The sequence below is a fragment of the Anas acuta genome, chromosome 17, assembly GCF_963932015.1.
Source record: "Anas acuta chromosome 17, bAnaAcu1.1, whole genome shotgun sequence".
NCBI classification, from domain to species: Eukaryota; Metazoa; Chordata; class Aves; order Anseriformes; family Anatidae; genus Anas; species Anas acuta.
In genome coordinates this window covers 2521715-2546531 of record NC_088995.1, presented here as the reverse complement: position 1 = coordinate 2546531, position 24817 = coordinate 2521715, and the positions used below count along the sequence as shown (strand labels likewise).

Here is a 24817-nt window from a genome sequence, read left to right as displayed (position 1 = left end):
TTCCCTGTGTGTCAACACCGGAGTCCCTGTTATCATCCAGAGAGATGTTTCATATCTTCCTGTCTCAGAAGAAGGTGTATGCATCACAAACTCCAAGGCTTGAGCATCACAAAATGGAAACAGACCGACAAAACATTTGTCCATCACATCCCTAAGTCCTGCTGCCTGCCCTTCTGACATTTTTTACACAGCCTGTGTAAATAGGGTACCCCTTGGCAAGAAAGCTTTGCCGGTGACCACCTCACCATGACAGCAGAGATCAAAACATGGTGCAGGTGTATCCCCAACTTAGTTTGCCCCAGGGCTGAGGAAGATTCACCTGAGCTCTGGTGGCAGGACCCACCGTGGTTGTGATCACACTGTTCTGTCCGGGGCTGGCAGCACTGTCCTGGGATGAGATCCTTGCTCTCTGTTAATATTTGAGGCTTTTTTTGAGAGTATCTGGGCTTTTGAGCTCTCTGTCTGGGGCGTGGGCTAGAGAGGTCCTGAGAACCTCATGAGAAGAAAGCCACACAGCCACATCTGCAGTGCAGCTAGGGGTGGCTCTCAGGTCTTCTCAACCGTGTAGTCCAAACTCAGTCATCCAACAAGTCACCCTAACTGCTCCATTTCCCTCCCTGTTCTGAAGCTGCCCCGTCTTCTCCGAGCAGGGGGAAGAATTTTCAAAAACAAAGCCTCTGCATCTGGCTGTGGTCGGCAGGGATTGACTATGTTGAGGCAGACAAAGGAAAAGCCAGTACCCGAGCAGCCAGATGGCCACACAGTGCTGACAAATTCCGGGCCTGTTTGCCATAAAGTGTGCAGAAATGAGTACAAAGCAGTCAGAAATGCTTTGGTGATACACTTGTGTCACATCGCTTCAGCCTACCTGCAGCCACTCTTTCTGTCTCACCTCTGTATGCACTTCTGTCCTGTTCTCGCTCCTCAAAGGGGTGCTGGCCATAGCTTCCTGACCTCAGCCCTTTGAAGTTTGATGTTCTGGTACCCAGCTGCCTCCCCTGCTGCATCCCAAACACTTGTGGCAGCATGCTGTTCTTTCTCAAGCACAGAAGGAGAGCAGGGGCTTGCCACAGTTTTGCACAAGCCCGTGTCTCCCTGCTCCAAGCCTGCCCCCTGTGTGTGTGAGCTCACTCCTGAGGTGAGCTGAGTCTGCAGGGCTGACGCACACCTCTGTGCCTCCATGGGAAGAACAACTCTTCTTTTTTGGGGGTCAATTTTCCTTCTCAATGACGTTAATTGGTACCAGCCATCTGACTCACTTTTTCGTCTTGTTTGACGTTCAGGCAAATGTTTCCCTTTCCAAGGAAAATGCTTTTGTATAAGAGTTACATACTCAGAAGGTGAAAGAAAAGGCGCGCATGAGACACAAAACCACAAGGAGTGGCCCTGTATAATCCTCTGATTCAGCAAGGTTTAGGTGGTTTGTATCAGCCACTGGAAACGGTGATGTTGAAGCGCTCAGGATTTACACGTCTGCCTGCTTGCAGTGGTTGGTTGACCCTACCTGATAAGGTCAGCAGATGCCACTTCTGCTCGGGGGATAAGCACATCCCTTGTGATCCTTTTGCATTCCCTCTTCCTCTACTCAAAATCAAGGGTGTGAGGTTGGAATTGCACCTCTTGGCCCTTGGGGAAACTGGTAGACCTTGAACTAAGCGGGTTAATTTGAGAGAGTGCCAGAGCTGCTGGTGTCTCTCTGCTTCTCATGGGTTGGCACCGAGCCTGGCAGGTGACCTTCTGATGCAGAAGGTATCAGGAGCAAAGGAAGCACCTTTGAACTGCACTTACCGTGCTTGCACAAAGCTCACACACAAATCAGAGGTGGTTTATTAAAATGCTCTTTGAACTTGAGGTGTGCCAGCATGGCACCAATGGGAAGGAGAGCTGATGGTACCTGTGTCAATGTCAGAAACCAGAGCAGACGTCTCAGATCTGCCTTCATCCTTCTTTCTGCTTCCACTGTGACATCTCCACGGTGGTGTCCCAGAGTGGTCCCATTTGGGAGGAATTCTTCCCTTGGCCCCAGCAGGGAGCGTGGTCCCTCAGTTCCTCTTGGGAAGGTAGAGTGCTTTCCTGAGAGCACCCAGAGTGGTTGGTGCTTTTTGGGGACTGGCGGTGGCTCAGTTATCAAGAGGTAACTCTCTTCCCAGGGAAGTCTGGGGAAAACAGGACCAGATCTGCAGCAACTCTTGTTGTTTTAAAGACAACTCTTCCACTAGAGTCCATAAAGACCTTGGGCTCTGCCTCCTGTTGCTCACAACTCATCAGCATCCAGACATTTGGCAGGGCCAAACACCTTCCCTGCAGCTCCCCTGCAAGTGCTCAGCACCCGGTTCACTATGCCAGGGGAGGATACAGGTAAGCCTCTTGTAAAAAAATAAAGGCCCAGCTTCGCGCCCTCACCTCCTGCTATAGAAGATGCTTCACCAGAACAAAGGGGCCAGGCGTGGCCATGGACTGGGAGGAGAAAGAGCTGCATCAGCACCAATGGCACCGTGCTGAAGAACCACCCAAACAAAAGGGTAAGTCGCTTTCCTCCCTACTGCTTGCATTGAGAGGGTTTAAAGGACGATGGAGGAGGTGGGCTGGTACCACAGTCCCTTGCTCCAGTTCCTCTTGGGCTGTTGACACCTTTGCAGAGGAGGAGGAGCACTGGTGGCACTGGGGTGGAGGGGCTCAGTCCTGCTGCAGCCTCCTGGACGTTCAGAGCAGCAATCAGAGTGCTCCAGAGCAGGCAGTCCTGTGCTGGGCTGGACCACTGTCAGTGAAAGGATGGCAGCAGGGAGAGGAGCAATCCTGTACTTGCATTTTAAATAGGTGTTTCATGTGAAATTAATTTATATATACATGTATGTGTGTGTATATATAAATAATGTTAATTTCAGAATTGGTTCTAATGCTTACACTGGCTTGAAATTTGCATGGTGATTTGAACTGAACTCATTGCATTATTAACCTCCCCGTTATTGGGATAATCAAGGGTTGATGCAAGAAAGGAAAAACAAGATGATGACAGGTCCTCTTGCTCCTAGGACATTTTGGTGCCTGCTCTGTTACCAGCTCCAGGAGCAGCAATTGACTCGGGCACCATTTGGCATGTTGCTCTTGCCTGAGCTGATGGAGCATCCTTCCAGCAGCGCTGCTTCTTCTGCTGAACCTAAGCCAGGCTCGAGGTGTGGTGCAGAGCCGCAATAATTCAGCCTTCACAAGCTGGGGCTGAAGAGAAAGCAATTTACCCACTGGCAGGTCCAAACTTAAGAAACCAACTGGGAGCAAAAGAAGTGAAAGTGCTGTGATCTTTTTGCATGTCTATCAGTAAAAAGTGGGTAGGAAAGGAGATGTGCTGTTTGTAATGTCTTTATCACAATGACCAGAAACAACAAGTTCAATTTTCTGTTTAACAAAGCATTAGTTTTCCAATGCAAAAAGACTGTAAAAAAAATTTACATAATAATAATAAAAAAATCACCAGTAGCAGTTTTATTTAATATAATTTTAATTAAATGCCAGGTTTTGTCCAAATATATAGTGACAGAAGATGAGGAAAACTGTTCACCTAAGTAGTAAATACATCATTCATCTCTTTTAACATTAAAATATATAAATTAAAAATCTGAATAAATATAGAACACAAAATTGCTTAAATAAATTTATAAAAATAAATGTATTCTATAAATTCATAAATACAATTTGCTAGTAATCAGAAGTACAAAATCCGTCTGCTGAAAATCAACTTCTCTTTTGGAAAATAATTACAAAAGAAAAATATAAATAACATGAAAATCACTGAAATCGTGCCTTCCTATTTGCTAATTGATATCGTGACTGGTTAATTAAATCACTCTGACTTAAATCAGTGCATCCTTTTGATATACTGCTGCAAATAAAACATTATAAATATTTTTTATAATAAATAAAATCAATAACTTAAGACATTCATCTTTTAAATAGTAAACTAAACTAGAGTATATATTTATGATCTACAGGATAGTAAGCACATTATTAACGTTGTCCCTGGCATCAAACTGGTCACAAGTACTGCTAGGTACGTTCAGCCAAAGCTCTCGTATCCTACAGTTACTGTTCCAGCTTGGCATATTACATTCCTACTGCAGAGTATATTTTTGTTGCATTTTGCATAAATTGCTCATATTTCTGTAAAACCAGCCAGGTGTACCTCATCTTCTTTGCTGCGTTCATCCCCCCGAACTGCTCGCAGACCTTCTGTGGAAGATCCTTGCTCCTGCAGGTGTAAGGCACCTCCCGTTCGGTCATCGTCACGTTTAGCTGGATGACACTTGCGTTCAAAGCCTGGGTGATATTCTTCCCACAGATTGCTTCCGGATCATTTCGTATGGTTTGCAAAATATTGTAGAAAACGTGCATGCAGCAACCTGCATCCAGAGGTGGGCATTCGGGTATTTTCTTCACCATTTCTCTGACTTGGAGGTCAGCAGTTAGCCAGCTTATGGTTCTCGGTGTTACAGTACTGCATGCGTTCTGCAGGAGAGGAAGAGGAGAGAGAAATCGTTAAATCTTTTGGTTTACGTCTGTCCTGGTAGTTTCCACATGAGACTGTCTAGGAGCGTACACACCTATTTTTCAGCTTGCGTCTGCTTGAGGTTTTTTTGTTATTGTTCACTGGCTGTATTAACACCTACGCTCCTTTATCAAGCAACTATTATACACTATCTGTGGCTATGATTGCGCAGCACTTTCTGTCTTAATAACCTGCTTGGCATTGTTTTCAGCTTTCCTGAGTCTTTTTTGTTTTTAACCATATAGGTAAAATTTACTCACGTAACACATTTGCTGTGACCAGAACAAACCTGTTTCAGAAGAAATGGTTTTGATTTCAAGAATGAATTCAGGGGAAATGCTTTATACTGATTTTTATCAGTGTTTTCTTGGGAACACGTTCCCAGGCATTGAAATTTGCCTATGGTATTGACTTTCAGATTCAGTGAACATTCTGCTGTCTCCAAGGAAATGCAAGGCTGAGCAGGATTTTCTGCAGAAGTGCTCCTGACTGCTCTAGCATTAAGGTCAGACTGAAGAGGAAGCCAGTTCTCTCCATCTTTCCAGTGATCTGACTGGTGTCACCCCAAAAGCTGCCTGCTTCAAGCTCAACGTGACTCAGGAAACAAAGAAAAATGTGTGAGACCACAGTTGGCACACCCAAGCTGTCCTAGACATTGCTCCAACTCTGTCCTAAAATAAGACAACGCAAAGTCTTTCCTTCTGTATGGAATACAGAGAGGTGCCTCTTTGAGGTTCTAACCCAACTATTTCTTTTCTGATGGTCTTCCTAGTATTTCGTAACTAAATCAACAGATTCATTCCCAGACACAGGCCCAGCAAATGCAAAATATTACACTTACGTAGTTTTTGAACAAGGTAGTTGCTTGCTTTTCTAGCACTAGGAAGGGCCTTATTCTGGAAGTAGAATGCCTCTGCCTCTGTCCTGTAGTAGTTTTGCCATCTTCGGATGTTGGTGCCAAGGAGACCAAAGGAGCCAGTGAGCAGAAGAGGAAGATTACAAATCTGGTGATTTCTGCATTCAAATGAAGAAAAGAAAAAAAAAAATAATACAGTGAGTACAGCCTCAGGCATCTACGCCGTTTTTGCAAAACTTCCTGGTTCTGTGCAGCGTGCTGACTTTCTAAAGCAGAGAGATTTGAGCGGCTGAGCTAATGACGAGCATCAACCAACGCAACCTTACGGCACGTCCAAGTGGCACCCACCTGTCTGGCGTTTCATGGCGGGCTCAGGCGGCGGCTGGCTTGGCCGAAAGCTGGTGGGATGTCGGCGTTCAGGCTGCTTGGTGGCTGGAGTGCTGCAGCTGGGGACAGCCGAGCTGCGTTTAAGTACAGCGGGGTTTTGCGTCAGTGGCTCCCCCATGTTCTCCTGCAGATGATGGTGTGGGATTTTTTTTCTTTTTTGAAAGATTACATCAAAAATTGGTTCAAATGCGTCGTCACTGATTGTGATCTAGCGTGCAGTTTCAAACTGACACAGATGGTGTCCCACATCGTCTATTTGACTGGGAGTGCAGGACTCTTGGCTTAGCCATCCCATCTAAATCCCTGGGAGCTCCAAAATGTAGGACTTAGAACATGAATTGTGTTTTTTGTGGTTTTTGTATTTTTTCCAAGCATGATGGAGCACGTAAGCACGCACCTGGGTTGTTGAAGCCAGCAACCATCTCCTGCAGGGGCCAGTGTAAGAGTGGGCTAATGGCAGTGGAAAAGCCATAAGAGGCTTCCAGATGAGCATATGTATCCCTCTGCTGGATCTCTGTAAGACCCCATCCCACTGGTGTAACACCCAGTGCACCCCATCAGCGGATGTCCAGGATCCACCTCCTCAGCTCTCGCCCTTCTCTAACTCTGCCGAACTTGTTTTCTCTGTGTCCAGTTACTAAAAGGAGATTCTCATACACAGCAAAACAGAGAAAAAAATGTTCCTAGGACTCAGAATTATTTGGGGGTATCACGGAGAGAGGTGTTTCTTTGTGCAGGGTGCTCTTTCAGACAATGGTGAGTACAGACAGCTCCTTCCAGGTAGAAGAACCGTGCTGAAGGGGCGCTTGTTTGGAAGCACTGAAGAGCAGAGGGATGCAGCTGCTTAGAACCCCACCGTGTGCTACGAGGTGTGTGGATGACATGAGTTTGCACATGTAGGCACACGTTGGGCACCAGGCACTGCCCGTCCCCTTCCAGCCCTGCCACCCATCACACTGGGGATCACTCCTGGACTGTCCCTGCCACTACAGCAGTACAGGAGAAGCTTTCAGCTCGGCTTTTCCCCAGAATAAAATTCAGTCGCTGGCAATGCTGTTTTAAAGAATTTCCGAAAGTTTGACTTAATTTTCTGCCGAACCGAGGGTAGCGGCTTGCCTGGTTATTCCACTTCGAGCCATGCCGCTATCTCTTGGCGTGTGCATGCTCCGCACATCCTTTCCTATCTGTGCAGCTGCAATAAGCTGCCGAGCTGATAAGGGAGCAGATCGGTATCCGTCCTGCAAAACCCAGCGCGAGTGGAAGTTCAGTGTTCCACCACGCAACCACCAGACACCACAGAGCATCTGCAATTTACTTGGTGAAGTTCTGCTGACACGAGCTGCTCTGCAAGCTCCCTAAAGTGGAATTTGTTGCTATCATCTCCACACCTATCGCTGGAAAAAATAGATAAACCCCTGAGTGGGGAGACCTGGGTCTGACCTCAGAGAGCTCTGGGGCTTTTGCCCCTGGGCTCAGTGACTTTTTCCAAGAGCGGGCGCTGGTACTTTTAGCTGTGAACTTTGTTTTCCGATGGTCTTGCGGTGCTGTGGCAGCGGTGCCCTCTGCGCCAGCGATCAGGGTGCTTTTACTGAGCACACGACTGCTTCCTCCCTGAAACTCGAGTGACTCTCAAGATGTAGATAAGTGAAATGGCAAACGCTGTGCTGCAGGTCCTTGGCCAGGGGACGGGGCTGATGCTGCACCTTGTAAATGCCGCCCACTCTTTCCCTGTTGGGGAGCAGCCTTCAGATCCCAGAGGGAGACTGGTAAAAGCCTGGGATTTATTCCCAGCCTGCAGTCCCATCCCACACCCCCTTCACGGCCCCACACAGCTTGGTCCCCAGGGCATCGCGTCCCCGCCATCTCCTAGCGACAGGGACGGGTGCCAAGAGCCAGAGAATTCCTGGATGGCGGCGCCTGGGCCCCGCTGCCTCTCGGCTGCTTTTCGGGAGCACCTGCAGCTCCTGGGCCTGCGGGACTTCCCCTGCGGCCTTGGCAGCTGGGTAGGGGCTGGGGGGCACAGTGGGATGGGGAGGGCTCCACAGGGGGCAGGGGGTCTGTGGGGTGCTCACTGCCTCTCCCCTCTCCCTCTCCGCAGAACAAGTCCCGCTTCGGCGCACGCACAAGCCCCTCGGGGCAGGAGGAGGATGAGGACCTGCTGCTGGGCGAGGAGAGCCCCCAGGCTCTGATGGAGCTGCTGAGAGACCCGCACAGCCCCTGGGCCCTGCCACCGGGCTGCAGCCCCCAGGACCAGCAGCTGCGGGATATGGCTGTGCAGGTACCCCAGCTTGTCAGTGGCACCCGCGTCCTCCAGGTCTTCAGGTCCCTGCGGATCGTCGGCAAGGACGTAAGTGCAGGCTGGCAGGCAGGGACGGGCTGGTGCCCACAGAGCTGCCCACCTCCAGGCCACAAATACACATCTGCTGAGGGGGAAAACATCCTGGGAAAAGTTTCTCCAACCCGGGGTCTCCCCAGGTGCTGCTATTGCAGCAGGGATCGAGCTGCTGGCAGCCCCACTCGGTGTGTTACACTGATCCGTGCTACACGTACATCACATGGATCAACACCACATCTCTGCGTCACCTTGACCCACATGACACGAGGTGGTTCAAGGTCACGGTGGCCAAACACAGCTCTTCGTAGGTAGAGGAAGTCGACGAGGATCTGCTGCAGTTACAGCACCTGGAGGAGCTGATACTCTGTGCCAACCAGATCAGCAGGGTAACCTCGGCCAACCTGCCCCGGACACTGAAGGTGGGTGAGCAGAGCCTTGTGACAGTGGGATCGGAAAGAGATCCCGTGTGGGAACGCTGCACAAGCTGAGCAGCTCGAGGGTGTGCCAGAAACTGCTCATTGCAAAGGGTGTTTGTTGTTCCTTCTGTCCTGGGCAGGTCCTGGAGCTCTGCTGCAACGCTGTGGCTGATCTGCAGGAGCTGTGTGCTCAGCCCCCTCCGCAGCTGCAGCACCTGGGGCTGGGGTACAACAGGCTGTGCGGCCCCTCGCAGGACAAGTACCTCACTGCGGACTTCTGGTAATGCCACAGGCTAGCTACTGGGAGGTGGGCAGATGGGGACAGATGCCCCCAAGCCATCGAGATGCCCTGCATTAAGAAATTGCAGCCCTTCAGCAGTTTTTTTTTCCTCTGCCTCCAACACCCCATCAGTGCAGCGTGGCTTGTCTCGGTTTGCTCCCTTCTGTCTCACACTTTGATGTGAGCTTTTTGGGGCAAGGTCTGGCTTTGCTCTTCCCAGTCCCTGCTGGTAGTCTTCCCTGGGGAAGGGGATAAAGCTTAGGCTGTATCACTGAAGGATGCAGTGAGGTAATTAATGGATGCTAAAGAAAGAAAAAAAAAGGTTTTGAGTTATGGGGCAGACTGGCAATGGACTATGTGAGATTATGCTTTCGGGTTCCCCACTTTCACCCAGTTTGTGCCACTGCAGGTTGTTGTGCTGAGGAATCAGGATTTCTGTTTCTTTTCTCAACTCAGGGCAGCAGTGCCCTCAGCTGGACGTCGTTTGCCTACCGTTACTGCTGGATTCTCTCCTTCAGGCCAAATCTCGTCTCCCTTGACCTGAGCTTTAACAACTTAACAGAGCTGCTGGAGCTGGTCTCCCAGCTCTCCAGTCTGCAGAAGCTCCGGGTCCTGGTGCTCCAAGGGAACCCTCTGGCTCTCATTCCTGCTTACAGAGGCTTTGTTGTGGACGGCCTGCCCCAGCTGTCCGTCCTGGATGACATCCACATAGAGCCCAATGAGAGGCACCAGTTCCATGGTTTGGCAAGGCAGCCAGGTGAGGCAGGCAGGGGACCCTGCAGCAGCACGTCTATAATCGAGGTGGTTTTAGCCTTAATCAGGTCCAAAGGTTGCAGGAACAACCCAACCCTGTCCCTGCAGCTCTGGCTTGGTGTCATGGCCTGCCCCTGTCTTTGTTTGCCAGACACAGTCTGGTTTCACACTGTGTGTTTCCCTCTTGAGCTGCTGAAAGAGGAACATCTCTGCTGACATTCCTGAACATCTGGGAAGATGCTGACGTGTGCTGCAGCGCCAGCACAAAGTGGTGCCTGCTCCACAGTGTGACACATCCTAGGCTGGGACAAGATCCCAGGGCCTTGGGGGCACCAGGGCGAGGGAAACCCCTCTTGGTGACCCCCTTTCAATGAATTTATGCACTGAGTGTGCTTTATTGAGTCGAAAATATTAACCAGGGAGGCAAACGAACCAAGCCAGTTGTTTGCATGGCTTTGGAGTGACCCCATGTGGCTATGGCTTGTCACAGCACTTGCAAAGGGTGGCAGGGAGGGATGGATGCTGAGTGGTGGGACTTGGCATCCTGGAGGTTTCGTCTTGCTCCGTGCCTTCCTTGCTCCTCAGCAGGATTGTCTTCCTTTTAGAGCTGATAAGAAGTGAAGCACAAGTGGTTGTGAGCATTGGGAAGATCAAGGGAGTTCCTGATCCCAGCACTCTCCAGGAACTGGAGGTTGACACCAAGGCAGCGGCGATCACCTACAGCTACTGTGTGACCTACGAGTTCGCAGAGGGAGAGGAGGTAGAGGACGGTGGCAGCGCGGAGGTTGGTGTTTAACTGAGCTCCTGAAAACAGGAGGCTCTGGCAGACAACAAGGGGGACTTCACCTCCAGGCTGCAGAGCAAGACCATTCATAATGAACCCATCATGGGCAACAGTAAGCCAGGGACAAATTCCTGTGTGGCCAAGTCTGGCAGCACTCATCTCTGCTGGCCATGTTCCCTGTCCCTCTGGGTAGTCCAACGCTGCTCTGCACATGGGAGTGCATTTGTGGCCCTCCTGCAGGTGCCACCATGCAGCTCGCCTTGCTCTGTCCCTTCTCCTGATGACCAGGATGGGTTGGGGAATGGGATTTCAGAGGCAGTGCTGCTCCTGGGCCTGGTGCAGACACAGCCAGACGTGCCATGCCAGGTGATTCCTCTCTGTTCCAGGTAACAACAATTCATCAGAGTCCTGCGGTGGCCACCCTTGGTGCAGACAGCTCTGCAAGGGACATGGGGGAAACAAAGGGCCAGCAGGAGTCTGCAGCCGTGGAGGAGCCCACGGCACATGCTGGTAATGAGGAATTATAAATCCTCTATCCTACTGGTCAGGGCAGACTCATGATGGGTAACAAACTGGCACCAGTCTTATCCTCTCCCCAGAAAGAAAAGGTCACCTCAATTTTTTTATTTTTTTTTTCCTGCGCAGCACATTTGTTTGTCACCCCTGGAAAGCCCTGGGCAGACACCATTGACTGCAGCTACAGGAAGGAGCACACTGCCAAGGACTTGGTGGGGCTGAAGGGCTACCTGGCGGCTGGAACGATTGTCTCAGTGGTGGAGGAGAAGGTGAGTGTGTGGCAGGGCCAGATGAAAGGGGCAGGGAGGGAAAATAGCTGCTGGGGGGGGCAGCAGTGGCACCTCACTCCCTCTGGGAGGCACTCTGGGATGGAGGTGGCCCCAGGCCAGGTCCTTGGGTGTCCCAGTCCCTGCAGCGCCAGCTCCTCTCTCCTGGCAGGTGCTCTCGTGGCCTGTTGATGCTGACCCAGAAGAAAATTCAGTAACAAACAAGAAGGCAGGACAGGGGCTAAAGAAGGATGGTGGCAAGGTAGGATGCCTGGAGGGAACAATGTCCAAAAAACATCTGAGCTACAACAATAGCGATGGGGCAAGGAGGGACCTTTTCCTGTGCCAGATTTGGGTGTCAGGGAGTTCCCTGGATGGAATTCCCTCCATCCCAGACCTTCAGACAAATCTCTCCCTGCTGTGGGAGGAGGGCAGCAGCTGTTTTACACACCCCTCAGGCTGGATACAGAGGTGGGCGTGTGGCTGGGCCCAGGTTACCTGCTGCCTGATAAAGGGGCCCCAACCTTCAGCTGACACTGATCCCATACCGGTGCTCTGCAGGGTCCCGTGCCCAAGGACAAGCAGAAGCAGAAGCAGCAGGAGAAGAAGAAGAAGAAGCAGCCGTGTGAACTCCGCAGCGACCCACCCATTCGGAGGACCCTGGGCTCTAGGAGAGTGAGCCTGGAGGCCCTGCTGGCCACTGAGGACCTGGTGGCAACAGTGTGTGACTTTGGGATCCTCATCACCGAGCAGCCGCTGCAGCCACCGAGTCTGGAGGAGAAAGTGGTAAGGAGCATGTCCTGGGGCAGGGCGGTGGGGACGGGCTGCTGGGGAGGGGTTTCAGCACATCATGCCCTGCTCATCCGTCCCTCAGTTCCCTCTCCAAAAAATGGGGCTGAAATAGCCCTGCTGGAGCACCACCCACCACTGCTGGCATTGTTATTTGAAATTGGCATTATCAGTAAGTGCTGCTACTTTTTGTGGGCTTATGGTAAGAAAATAGGTGAGTTTATCTTAATTTCCAAGAATGTGAAAGCAACCCCTCACGCTTCCACTGATCCTCTCTCTCTCAGCATGGCAACGTGCACCAGCTGTCCTGACACTTTGTGTTTCCTGGAGTCTCTTCTCTTCTCTGGGCAGCCCCTCTGCTGTGCTCCCGCTTCCTGTCACCACTTTCTTTGGCCCGTTAAATCCTGGTGCCAACCCAGGCGGTGATGACTGTCACAGGACTGAATGTGGGCACTGAATTTCAACACCGCCTGAGTGTGGAAACGTCTCTCTCCACAGGACAAGAAAAAAGGCAAAGAGAAGAGCAAAAAACTGAAAGCAGAAAGTCAGGCCAGCCGGAAAACCACAGCGTCTGCCAAAGGTGAGAGAGCTGGAGCTGGCTGGGCAGAGAGCAGCGTGTGCAAGAGCAAACACCAACGGTGCCCAGCCCGGAGGCAGCCGCAGGTTCCCTGCCACCCTGCCAGCTCTGCCACACAGGACGCTTACTCACATCCTGAGCTTGGGGCTCTGAATGCTGTCATTGAGGCTGTGGGGGTTGTAGGGCCAGGCACACGCCCTGGTACACACATCGTGGTGTGAGCAGCTGTCTGGGATCCATAATAAGGTCCTCATCCATCTCCAGGTACTTTGAGGAGGGGATCGGTGGGCTTTCCAGCTCTGAGCCCAGGTGCTCAGCCTGCCCAGGAACAGACCCCACTGCTGCCACCCCTGCAGACACCACCCCAGCCCCTAACAGGCATCCCCTGCTGCCCAGCACGGACGTCAGGCTTTGCTCTGTCAGCACCATTGTTTAAGCCACTTGCGGACAGAGCTCGCCCTTCCTCTTGCAGGTTATTTTTCCAGCACTCTTGTTTTGACTACAAAAATAACAGTGCCAGCGCGCCAGAGGGGTAATGCAAGAGCAGGAGGAAGTGGGGGAGGTGGCTCAGGGCGATGCCAAAAGTTGCTCAGGGGTTGAGGACAGCATGGAACGGGCTAGACCCCTCTCCCCAGCACCACCGGGAGCTCTCAGAGGAGCCCCGTGTCCCTGCTCTGGCCTGAGGTTGAGTTGCTAATTTAACAGTGCAATTAACCCCCCTTCCCAAAGAGCTCTGGCTGTTTTCTGTGCACCCTCACCCTTGTCCACGGGAAGGACTTCAGACCCTGCAGTCCTATGCTGGCTGTGCTTGAGGAAGCCTGCCGGCCTTCCAGCTACCCAAAAGGAAGAAGAAACTCCTTGGGTTATCACAGCGTTTGTTCCCCACCACAAAATGCTGATTTGCAGTGCATGCTCAGCAGCTGCTGAAGCAGGGAGCTGCTGTCATACGATCGCCTAGTGCTTTTTTCTTCCTTTCCACCCCAGTGCCTGTGGTCAGTGTGTGTGTAGCAGCTCTTCTCTCTATCTTGAGTGAGAACAAACCCCTTCTGCTGGGGGCTGTGTGGCTGAGCATGGCGTTGGGTGCACAGAAAACAGCTGCCGCCACAGAAAACCCCAAGTAGTCAGCGACTCGAGTTCAGCTTGGCCCTCCCGGCCCCCTCTTGCAGGTGGGGGATGACAGCCACAGCCTCAGCCTGCAGCACAGCAAGGTCTCAGGGTGCAGCTCTCAAAAGACACGTCAAAAATCTGCCCCACGGTTTGCTACACCCAATACCAGCAGCATCCCGTGGCAGTGTGCTCTGCTGTGACTCACGAGTCTCACACACAGCCCGACCACAGCCGGGGAGGCGAGAGCAGCCGTGGGGGCTGGTGGGCCACTCAATTGTCACCGCAGTACGCAGGTGGTATCCGTCTGTGTCACCAAAGCGTGCTCTGGACCTTCGGTGCTCGCTCTCCGCTCCCCTGGAGCTGCAGCAACGGCTGCACCGCGGGGCACCGGGGACGCTCCTGGCCCTTGCAGCCGGGAGCTGAGGCTGATTTGCATCCCTCCATCGGCAAATGCACACAAATAATAAGTGCTCTCAGGGAAATCGGGATCCCTTCCAGGCGGCTCAAAGGGGAAAGGCAGCAAGCTTTGTCTCGAGCAAACAATTCGCCCAGACATTGAAGGATGCCTTCGGAAGTAGTCTCACGTAGGTCTCCTTTACCTCGCGCTTGATTTTCCAGGATCCTTGGAATGATTGATGCCTGCGTCGTTCTTTTTTCTTGGAAATTACAGGGCAATTTCACTACAAAAAGCAAAATTGCACCCAGATTGATTAACTGCTTAAAGATCGGGCTTAAAGAAGAAGCTGGGCTTACCACCCTAACTCATTTTCAAGTGGATTTTCCTTTAGGGCCCGGCAGTCGGTGCTAATGTGGTGGGCACAGCCCCCTGCACACAGCCGCTTTTCAGGCGATTTATCCTACAAAGTCCAAGGCTGATTTACCACTTTCTCCAGGAAAAAGAAAAAACAAAGACTCCACTGAGCCGGAGGAGGGCCGAGGGCTCGAGGCAGTGCCGCTGACAGTGGAATTCCAGGTGCAGCTGCTGCGGTGGCCATCGGCTGCTGCTCAGAGCCCGGGGAGCACGGTGGCCGTGGACAAGGCTCCCTAAGGCGGCCGTGGCTGGAGCGAGCGACGGAGGTCAGTGAAATAAAGCCCACGGGGACACTGCTCGGCTGCCGGGGCTGCTGAATCGCCAGGGCCGTGGGATGGAGCTCAGTGGTGGGTGTGCGGTGTACCGGGGGGACTGGGGGTGCAGGGAGTGGGAATTGGGGGTGCAGTACGCAGGGGAAGGGATTGGGGTGCAGCATAGGGGGGAATTGGGGGTGCAGTGTGCTGTGGGGGGGCTGAACTGGGGGTGTAATGTGCTGTGTGCGTTGGGGATTTGGGGGTGCAATGTGCTGAGTGTGTGGGGGAATCGGGGGTGTAATGTACAGTGGGAGGGGAGGGATTGGGGGTGCGACGTGCAGTGCATGCAAGGGAATTGGGGGGTGCAACTTGCAGCAGGTGGGGGGCAATTGGGGCTGCACCGTGCGGAGGTAGAGTTGGGGATGCAGCGATCGAATCTGGGGCGGGGCCGGGCGGGGCGGCGGCAGCAGCAGCGGGCAGCTGCCGGTGGGAGGAGGAGAAGAGGAGGGGAGAGGAGAGGACAGAAGGAGCCCGGCGTGGCCAGCGCTGCCCGGCTCCCGGCTGGGCTCTGCCCCCGGGGCTGGCTCCGGAGCCCGGCCCCGCGCTCCCTTCCTCGCCGGGACCCGCAGCGGTGAGACGCGCCCCAAAACCGCGTTGGGGACGGGGTGGGGGGGAGCTCGGGGCTGCGCCTGGCCCCGCAGTGCCGGGAACGGGAGGTGGGAGCGTGCGGCTCTCCGTGATCACCGGCTTGTCCTTCTGTCCTTCTTCGTCCCCACAGGGCCTGGATCCCGCACGGGACGTTGCGATGTATCCCAGGATTAAAAACCTGGCGCTTTATGCCTTGTCGGTCATGCTGCTGGCGTGTCTTTTTTACCTAAAGAGAGAGGCAAAGTTGGCAACGTCGTCAGCAGAGCAGAAAGTGGATGTAGCAAGTCGCAAACCCAAGTCTTTAGCTTTGGACAACGCCGAACCCAGTAAGTGTTTGCCGGACTTGACCCTCGCCAATTCTTCCCTCGCCCTCCCGGAGCTTCACCGCATCTTCCTAACGTACAAGCACTGCCGGAACTTCTCAGCGCTGCTGAAGCCTTCCAGGTGCAGTAAGGACACGTTTCTCTTGCTGGCGATCAAGTCTCCCCCGATCAATATAGAGCGGCGGGTGGCGATCAGGAACACGTGGGGGAAGGAGGGCTCCATTGGTGGCAGGCACATCAGGCTGGTGTTCCTCCTCGGGCGCTCGGAGGCCAAAATCCAAGCGCAGCCCCTGCACCAGCTGCTGGCTTATGAAAGCCAGGAGTTTGATGACATCGTGCAGTGGGATTTTGCTGACAATTTCTTCAACTTGACTCTCAAGGAGCTGCATTTCCTCCGCTGGTTCATGGAGGACTGTCTGCATGCCAGGTTTGTGCTGAAGGGTGATGATGATGTCTTCGTCAACACTTACAATATCGTTGAGTTCCTCCAGGAGCTGGACCCTGAGCAGGATCTCTTTGTTGGGGACGTGATTGCCAACGCCCGGCCCATCAGGAACACCAAGGTCAAGTACTTCATTCCAGAGACCATGTATGGAGCCCCCTTCTATCCCCTCTATGCGGGCGGAGGGGGGTATGTGATGTCTAGAGCGACAGTGCGCCGACTCCAGAGCACCGCAGAGGACACGGAGCTCTTCCCAATAGATGATGTCTTTGTGGGAATGTGTCTGGCAAAGATGGCAGTGACCCCAAAGAACCATGCTGGCTTTAAGACTTTTGGGATCCAGAGACCTTTCAATCCTTTTGATCCATGCTTGTACAAGGAACTGATGGTTGTGCACAAGCTAAACCCCACTGAGATGTGGATCATGTGGACTCTGGTGAAGGATGAGAGCATTCGGTGTGCGGTGTCAGTAACACACCCCTACAGAACCGGTTGGAAATGAAGCTCCTGATGAGCACAGTAGGATCTTGGCTGGTGACGGATACAGGGTGCTTAAACTAAAAATCAGGTTGTGGTAGAAATGCGTCCTCTACTAACAGGCTGTACGTGAGCCATAGGGTTTTGTTTGCAGTCTGTCTTTGTTGGTGGGTTACTGAATTGTCAGGGGAAGGGGACGGGGCTGGTAGCTTGGTGAGACGCGGCGCAGGGGACTCGGCTCGGTTCCTCCTGGCCATGCTGGGGCCCAGGGAGGTCACAGCTGCTGCAGGTAACGTGAATGAGGTGCCACCTCCTGTGGAGGTTCTGCAACACTGAGGCTGGTGTCGGACTGCCAGCCTAATTCGCTCTCTCCTGGGAAAGGTAATGATGACTAACAAGTGACGGAGCACTTTAAATTATTTCTAACCTTTTTAGTCAAGGCAAGGGTAGAAGAAAGGCCGGTGTATGCTGCTGCATCTGCTGCAGTGCAGCTCCATTGTCCCAGGCCAGCAATCCCACAGGTCCTGTGGGGCAGCAGGAGAAAAGGAATGGAGTGTGTGTGGGGGAAAGCCTTAAAAATGTATTGCCTTAACAGCACAGTAATCCGAGGGATTGGGCTCCAATTTAAGCCCTTTGGATTTTACAGAAAGTTACTACAAGTTTACTTGCACTAGAAGCTTTTGCACAAACAATTTCTGATCTAGTCTGAGCAGAAATATGTCCTGAGAGGTAGTTAAGTCCCAGTGGCTGCAGCTTTTCATGCTGCGTGGGAGGTGTTTGGGGTTTATTTGCTTCGTTTGCTTGTTTTCATTGGGTATAAATAAAATACAGTTCTGAAAGTATTCACAGGAATCTTTCTGGGTCTCCTGAAAGCTAGAACTAGGAGCCAAAGCATGCTGACGTCTGGTGATATTTGCATTAAGGAGTCATGGATATTAAAGAGTATATTAAAGGGTTATGAGGAAATGGAAACTTGTCACTTCTGTGAGCAGCTGCTGCTCTCTGCCCACGGTCCAGGCGCGATGCATTGACACAGAAGCCGTGATTAATCTCTTGAGTGCTCTGGAGTAACTAATTTGAGGACCAATCAATTCTGAAGCTGAGATTAGCTGACAGTTTATGAAGCTTCTCAGCCTTGCTGCCAGATGTGCTGTGCAAGCAGGCAGCGACCTGGAAGCTTAGAAAAATGTAAGGGGAATGAGGGTGTGCAATCACAGGAATCAGAGCTGGTTGTGTCCCAGCTGCTCAGTGTTCAGGGCCACCAGCTGTGAGCTGGAGCTTCTAGAGGTGCCTGGGGAGCACTGCCAGGAGTTCCTTGTCCTGGCTGCTTAGGCTTGGAGAGCATCCTGAGTCCCGGGGTGTGCCAGGCTCCCTGGGGAGGCTGCCTGCCCCGTGCTGCTGTGGGGTGCAGTACTGTACAGCCCGGGGCTGAGGGGTTCCTGGCAGTCCTGTCTGACAATGTATTTTCCTTGCAGCCTTGGCTTTCTAGAGCACCAGCTGTAGGTCAAGTTTAGCTCCACTGCGTGACTGTTACAGCACGAGTTGCCACTCTCACGGGAGCTGTTTCTGTGCTACATGAGTAGGTGTGCGTCTAAAAAAAAAAAAACCTTCCGTGAGCCTATGTGCTCCTGTAGCAGCTGCTACTCCATCTCACTGCAGCCCTAGCAGTTACTAATCAGCTGTACCTGAGACACTACACGTAGTTTTAGACTAATTGGCTTTGTAAACGAGGTTGAGTATCACGCAGCAAAGCCCTGCATTTCTCAGCACTGTGCCCTGGGCACCACTGCCTGTTCCAGAGAAGAGACTGGACGGAGCGAGCTTGGTACGATGTCAGCTGCTCTGGCAGCGTTTTTCTGATCCCCTCACTGAGTCCAAATGCAAACTCAGGAACATCACACAGCGAGTGATGTCATGGCAGTTCTGGGCTTAAGTGCGTAGGCTAATTCCCCGCACGCAACTCTCACTTCTCAAGGAAGGTGCAGGGGGATCTTTTCCACCCCAGCTGGGAGGTGCCGTGGAGCCACTCAAGTATTTCTTTCCCTTTTTGACTTGATTGCACTGACTAATTGCTTCCTGTCACAGCAGTTCAGATGCGTGGGGGTAGAACCTGTGTCAAACTGTAAAACAAGAAGTTGGGCTGCAAGGGGGGGGGGGGGCAGGCTCTGAAAGGGGAAGAATGGCCACTTCCCAGACTCCTGGGTTGATGTTCATCTTTCTTAAGCCATATCCTTGTCATGCAAGCATCTGAGTGGATTTAGTGCAGCACTGTGACAGAAACATAGCCTGTATGTGTGTTTCAATCAGTGGCTTGGTGGTTCTTCAACTGCAGCACAGAACAAGCAGAGCAGATGCGGTTAGAAGGCTGACCTGAAGTTGCCTGTAGCTCTTGAGGGTGTGGCTGTGCCACTGCTACAACAAACTGGCACATGACAGTTGGGTCTTCCCCAGTGCTCCAGCCCAAAGGCGTGTTTGGGACCTTCTGACTACTGGCACAGCAGATGCTGGCATCTTCCTGTGAGCTTTGATTTCAGACCCTGCCTTCCCCCTTGGATACAGCAGCATCCAGTGAGCATCAGGAGCAAGGAAAGTTGTTGGGTTTTTTTTGTTTTTTTTTTTTTCAAACCTTTTACTATATAATCTAAATTTATAGTGCTGTGCAGCTGAGATTGCATTTGTTCAAAAGGCAGGCAAAAGGAGACAGAGAAAGGCTCGTGTTACAGCTGAAAAAAAAAGTCCTAGTCAAGCAGAACTCAGTTTAGTAACAGCAACCTCACCACATGTAGTGCATCTGCTGCTAATTTATAGTGGAAAATCTTATGATTGCGTGCCTTCTTACAAAAGGTGATGAATGGGGATTAACTGACTCAAATCAGCAGCGACAGAGTTCTAGCCAGTGCTACTGTACAAAGCAATCTCAGCTAAAGTTTATATTGTCTGTACAGCTAATTCTGCAAATTTCACATGAAGCTGTCAAGTTAGAAAATGAACACAGTGAAAGACACTTGCGGTTTTAAAACCTGCAGTGAAACATTAAGCTTACCAAAAGAGAGAATTCAGATAATTTTCCTGAATCTTGTGCTAGAAAGTACTCAAATACGTAAAACTCACTTTTGTTGCTTTATAAAGTCTGCAGCGATTGTCACAACTACTCTGTAACCACAGTACGTTGAAAATCACATCTTATGCTTCCTGAGGAAGGCAGCTGTTCTACAGGCAGTGACTCCTGGGTGAAAGAGACTGTTGGAGACTGTACTGCACTGCAAAACTTCTCCAAGAAGAGCTTGGGTAACTCCATCAAAAGTTTTCAGCTCAATAGCAAATGTTTTCCCTGATTGCAATTAAGTGCAATTAGATATAGTTGTCAGACTCAACTCTGTTACAAAGTCAAAACAGAAAACAGCACTTAATCTCTTATCTATGTGGGCATACATGAAAGGAAATGCACAGTTTAATAACGGTGACTACTAACGTATCATTTACTTCACAGGTTAAAAATTATCACTTTTAAATACACGTCTTTGGCTGATACCTAGTTAGCCCCTATGTCAGAGAGCTCCCAGAAACACATCGCACCATGGGTAGGATCCTGCCGGCAGAGACAATGAACAACAAGCTATCCTTGATAGCGATTTTCACATTTGCATAGTTAAACACTTAAATAATCAAATCTATAATTATTACAAACGTGGTAGGCTACAAACAAGGTGAAGGCTTTTTCAGAGTCTTGGAATTGACTTGATTTGTAAAGCAAGCCTATTTAGGGGAAAAAAATGGAATCACAGGCTTATTTCAGCAGTTTCCCACTATCCACTTAGAAGTTTAGGACCCCAGGATTTCTGATCAATTCTCACGTACTCGAAGGTGACACTTCAGTTCTTTTCAGTCTTCCCGGAGATAAGGGTCTTCACCTGCATCTGTACTTCCTATAACACCCTGCGGCAATGAAGACTCCTCTCCTTGAGCTTTTATCAGCTCTTCCGTCTGAGCTTCTGCTAACTTCGTCTCTGCTTTCTGGGACAGCTGCCGCACTTCTTGCACTTGTGATTTCACTAGCTGGATGTGGCTTCGGGCTGTCACTGAGGCTTGATCTGCACCTGAAAAGCAGTAATTTAAATTCATTAGGTTAGAGAGCACTCAGCAAACCTTCAATTAAGGAAGCAACTGTCTGTAATTATCACCTGCTTTGCTAAGTGTTTTGATGGCTCTTGGGCTGTATTAATGCTAAATGCATTTACTGTTCATTTACCAGAACCAACAACATGCCGACCTTGAGATTTTTGTGTCCCCTTGAATTCCTCCAGCCCAAGCAGCTTTCAGCCAGCATCTGGTCAAATTGGATCAGCTTGTGCTGTTGGGTTTGAGAACTAAGCCCAGCCCAGTCACCATGTACCGGGAACTTTCAGTCCTTGTCATGGAACTGTCATCAACTGGAAAGCGTGGCACTGCTGAACATGGAAACCTGTTTTCCTGTGCTCCTACAGATCGTATGACTTTTTCAACAGTTTCAACAAGAAACATGCAGTTAGGCTGCCCATGGATATTTACCTTTTTCGTCCTAGTCTTCTTTCTCTGCTCCAATAACTTTGCCAAGTCAGCTCATAACTCAATCTCAGAGCTGTCAAGTCTCTGCATGTTTTGTGGAAGTGTGTGTACAGGGAGAAAACAAAATTCCTATCGTCCCTGAGCAAAAGGCAAATACTCTCACTTCAGTAAAAGTGAATTCAGCGAGGGGCACCTAAATGTTAGCTGAAAGATTCTCAGTATTTCTGCTTCTGCATACCTGATTGATACGCAGCTTCTGCTGCCATCTCTGAGAGACGTAACGCTGTCATCCAGCTGGACTCCAGCCTCAGGTATTCTTGCTGTTTTGTTGTCATCTAGGAGTAAAATAAAGTATTACTCAGCTTTATAGATGCGTATCAGAATGCTCTTCCAAACCGTTGTGAAAAGGTCAGCAAGTGACACAACAGCTTTCTGAGCAGCATAAATGAAGCAAGTTGCTGACTGAAAGGAGCTGATTGCTTACATCAACTCTGGCTCCTATCACCACCTGCCAGACTGCGTCTACTTCTTCGGAGTTCATCTTCCCAAGAAGATTTGAGTATTGCTTGTAGAGAGACACTAGTGTATAAACCGCCTGCAAAGGAATCATTTCACACAGTTACAGGAAAATCTGTAAGTCACTGATGTCATCTCAGGGTTAACTTCTGTTAATTAGTCACAGAAATAAGAAAAGAACTAACCTGTCTGTGTTTAATCCCCAGTATATACAGAGGGTAACAGAATTGTTTAATAGTACCAAAGGTGCTTTGTTCTTAAGTGTACTGTTAATTTTAAAGATGTTGAAAAAAGAAAGGAGTACACTGAGTCAAACAGAACTTTCATACTCCAGGAGTATGTATGCATCGTTCTGGGCTTTTTGGAATCCAGAGCATGGAACTGCCACTCTGATCTCCTGCTCTGAAAGCCTGCTTGTGCTACAGGAGTTCCTTGCACACAAATACACTTGTACTGCATGAAAAGCAGAAATATATGAGTACACTACTCATGATCACTCAGCTTACCTTTGTATACTCTGTCAATGCTTCAATCAATGCGTACGTTGTTTGAGAGAGGAGAGTGGAAGTGCTGTCTGTTACCAGTGAAACTGCTCTTTTAATCAGGGCATCGTTACTGAGAGAAGAGGAATTCTGTTTCTGAAAGACAACAAATTTGCATCATCTTTACAATGACACTGAAGTATACGTTATTGTAACAAATAACGGTAAGCAAAAGCAGACTGTTAATTACAAGCTTGGACAGCCTAATTCTTAGCGGTGTTTCGCCTTTCTCTGTAGAACACGGCAACCTTTTTTAAGACGTTATTGAAGGTAAACCCCGTCTTTCTCATTTCTGTTCCTTAACAACTACACAGATAACCACCTGTGATCCCCGAGAAGGAACGAGGATGGTACTAAGGTAAACATTAACTCGTACAACGCTAGGCAAGTGGTTTTGACTAGAACTGTTTCCCCCGATCCTATCTCTCTCATGACATTACCTCAATGACCGGGACTGCGCACAGCGCCGCTCCCAGCCCCACGCCCAGCACCTGCTGCCATCGCCTGCTCCCTCCGGAGAGGCCGGGCTGTCTCCGGGCGGCCGCCAGCACGGGGAAGCCTCGTCTGCAAGCACAAAACACGGGGGTCAGGCACAGAAACAACGCGTGGGGCGGGTGTCAAGGAGGAAAGAAACGTGTGGGGGCTGTTCCAGGCGACCCAGTCAGGAGGAGCCTTCTGTGATACATCCGTGTCTGACCCATTCTGCGAAACAGCCGCGTTTGCACATGAACAAGGTTGTTTAAGGTCCTGTTATTTAATTACAGCTATAAGGAACAAAAGGCAGACATGGTAAGGCAGGGCACTGCTGGTCCCGCGAGGGAAGGCACGCATCTCGTGCGAACACGCCGTTAATATCCAATCGCGTTGAAAATCGGGCTTTAAAAACACACCGTTAACATTCAACCACACCGAGAACCGGGCTTTAGGACGCGCTTATCGGCAGCAGGCGGTACCTGAGGAGCGAGCGGCAGCTCCGCAGCCAGCGCCCGGCGGCGGCCATCTTGGGACGGGGCGCGGCGGCGGAACCGCGTCACGAGCGCGGCGGCTGGGGGGGGGGGGGGGGGGAATCTGCGCATGCGCAGCGTGCGCGCGAGCGGCCGTTGGTAACGGTCGTGAGGCAGCCGTTAGTAACGGTCGCGGGGTGGTGAGGCCGTGAGGTGACTTGAGGGTCTGGTGGCCCTGAGTGGTCTCAAAACCTCCCGGGACGGCCTCAAAACTCTCAGGAATGGCCGCAAAAGCCTCGCCCAGCCCCAGCCCGAGGTACCTGCTGGGCTCCCGGCTTAGAACCAAGCGCGGCCCCTGTTCTTTGTGCCCCCGCGGGTGTTCTTCAGCTTTACTCTTAGTGTATGTGGTGCTGCGTTGGCTTTGGGTGGTTCTGTGCGGTTCTGTGCCTGTGATAATCCCCTTCTAGGGTCTCTATAGTTACACATGAAAAGCCTAAGTCGAGTTCAATTACCTTTTCTTTTTTTTTTTTTTTTTTTTTTAATACATATATACCAGAAAGTCCTGCTGTTCTCTGTGAGACGCTTGACTTGTCACACTTTAGCTTTAGCAGGGCACTGCTGTACCAGTCATATCCTTCAGCTGCCCCCGTATTTAAAGTGTTTATTGAAAAGCGTTGCATGCTCAGGAGTGCCAAATGATAGCCCTATGGGTGGTGTGGTGTTGGTGCCCCCACCCCACAAAAGTGTACCTTGTAAAACCAGCGGAAACTTTGCACTGATTTGAAATGGCTTTTTTTAAGACTTAAAAAGCAATTACAAGTAATTTCTCCATCTCTCTTCCCACCCTCAGTGAGGCAGAGCTAGGCAAGGCAGGACTTGTTTATCTGAGATGTTGGTCACACACAAATTGTGTCGCATCCCTCCTGTCCTTCCACCACACTCAGCGGGCTGCTGTACCCTAGAGGTGGGCTGGGTGTGGGGTGGGACTCTCGGGACAAAGCTACTGGGAAGCTTTCAGATCTTCCAGGGAACAGGGACCAATGTCTAGGAGATAAACGAACTGGCAAGAGCCACAAAGATCAGAAAGATGTATGTGTATAGATACATTTTTTTTTTTTAATCTTTCCTTTTTACATAAGAAAATAAGATTATGCTTAGGCAGTAACAAAACAAAATGCTTGCAGAGTCGGTGCAGGAGGAAGGGACTGCCATCCTGTGCGCTGAGCGTGGAGCCTGATGCTTTGGGCCAGTCTGTGGCTGCCGGAGCAGAAGGGCAGCAGTCATTTAAGCACGAGGAAGTACGTCGTCCAGCCGGCAAGCAGCAGTGCTCCAACCAGCACCGTGTAGCTGAACAGCACGAAGGCCAGCAGCTCCCTCAGGACCTTGAGGAAGTGGATGGCAAAGGAGTCTGGCATGGTTCTTCCCAGCACCACGGGACAGGTAAGGTGTCTGGAGCCGGCTGCTGCCTTGTTCTTCTGCGCTCTGTATGAAAGAGAAGCAAAGGGATAGGATGGGTTTTTCCCAGAAGGATGGTGTGGCTCTGCTTCGGAGAGAAATGGTTGTTTGGGAGGGTTAACAGCCACCCAGCCTCCTAAGCAAGTTGCTAATTACCGAAGTGTAAGTGTGAGGCTTGTCTTGTGTGAGCTTGTTCAGACTTTTCCTGGGTTACCAAGCTGTGTGCAGTGTTGAAAAGGAGTTTGGGATCTGAA

General features: G+C 50.9%; 4 protein-coding genes across 4 annotated transcripts; 2 read left to right on the top strand and 2 right to left on the bottom strand.

The window, feature by feature from the left end:
- On the top strand, positions 1–14654 carry LRRC43 (leucine rich repeat containing 43). Its single transcript, XM_068654143.1, has 12 exons — positions 1–7786; positions 7882–8130; positions 8427–8537; positions 8675–8814; positions 9333–9571; positions 10173–10351; positions 10738–10861; positions 10997–11136; positions 11306–11395; positions 11695–11919; positions 12421–12502; positions 14500–14654. The coding sequence occupies exons 1-12, from the start codon at positions 7433–7435 to the stop codon at positions 14652–14654; spliced, it is 2088 nt and encodes a 695-aa protein (XP_068510244.1). The 5' UTR covers positions 1–7432.
- Positions 14655–15476: 822 nt separating this feature from the next.
- Positions 15477–17403, top strand: B3GNT4 (UDP-GlcNAc:betaGal beta-1,3-N-acetylglucosaminyltransferase 4). Its single transcript, XM_068654139.1, has one exon. It carries the CDS (start codon positions 15477–15479, stop codon positions 16584–16586), a length of 1110 nt encoding a protein of 369 aa, XP_068510240.1. The 3' UTR covers positions 16587–17403.
- A 2608-nt stretch (positions 17404–20011) lies between these two features.
- Positions 20012–23271, bottom strand: DIABLO (diablo IAP-binding mitochondrial protein). Its single transcript, XM_068654140.1, has 6 exons — positions 23118–23271; positions 22605–22728; positions 22129–22260; positions 21591–21701; positions 21345–21441; positions 20012–20658 (listed from the first exon to the last, which is right to left on the bottom strand). The coding sequence occupies exons 1-6, from the start codon at positions 23162–23164 to the stop codon at positions 20444–20446; spliced, it is 726 nt and encodes a 241-aa protein (XP_068510241.1). The 5' UTR covers positions 23165–23271; the 3' UTR covers positions 20012–20443.
- Positions 23272–24388: 1117 nt separating this feature from the next.
- On the bottom strand, positions 24389–24523 carry LOC137841343 (uncharacterized). The gene has a single exon (XM_068654142.1). It carries the CDS (start codon positions 24521–24523, stop codon positions 24389–24391), a length of 135 nt encoding a protein of 44 aa, XP_068510243.1.
- Positions 24524–24817: the final 294 nt, after the last annotated feature.

Excerpts from the sequence above, each read along its gene's own strand:
- LRRC43 (XM_068654143.1), top strand. The coding sequence starts at position 7,433 with ATGGCAAACGCTGTGCTGCAGGTCCTTGGCCAGGGGACGGGGCTGATG. Across the intron at positions 8,815-9,332 it reads TACCTCACTGCGGACTTCTG|GCCAAATCTCGTCTCCCTTG; the intron begins GTAATGCCACAG and ends TCTCTCCTTCAG. Across the intron at positions 12,503-14,499 it reads AACCACAGCGTCTGCCAAAG|GAAAAAGAAAAAACAAAGAC; the intron begins GTGAGAGAGCTG and ends CACTTTCTCCAG.
- LOC137841343 (XM_068654142.1), bottom strand. The coding sequence starts at position 24,523 with ATGCCAGACTCCTTTGCCATCCACTTCCTCAAGGTCCTGAGGGAGCTG.
- DIABLO (XM_068654140.1), bottom strand. The coding sequence starts at position 23,164 with ATGGCCGCCGCCGGGCGCTGGCTGCGGAGCTGCCGCTCGCTCCTCAG. Across the intron at positions 21,442-21,590 it reads TGATAGGAGCCAGAGTTGAT|ATGACAACAAAACAGCAAGA; the intron begins GTAAGCAATCAG and ends TTTTACTCCTAG. Across the intron at positions 20,659-21,344 it reads AGAAGCTGCGTATCAATCAG|GTGCAGATCAAGCCTCAGTG; the intron begins GTATGCAGAAGC and ends ACTGCTTTTCAG.
- B3GNT4 (XM_068654139.1), top strand. The coding sequence starts at position 15,477 with ATGTATCCCAGGATTAAAAACCTGGCGCTTTATGCCTTGTCGGTCATG.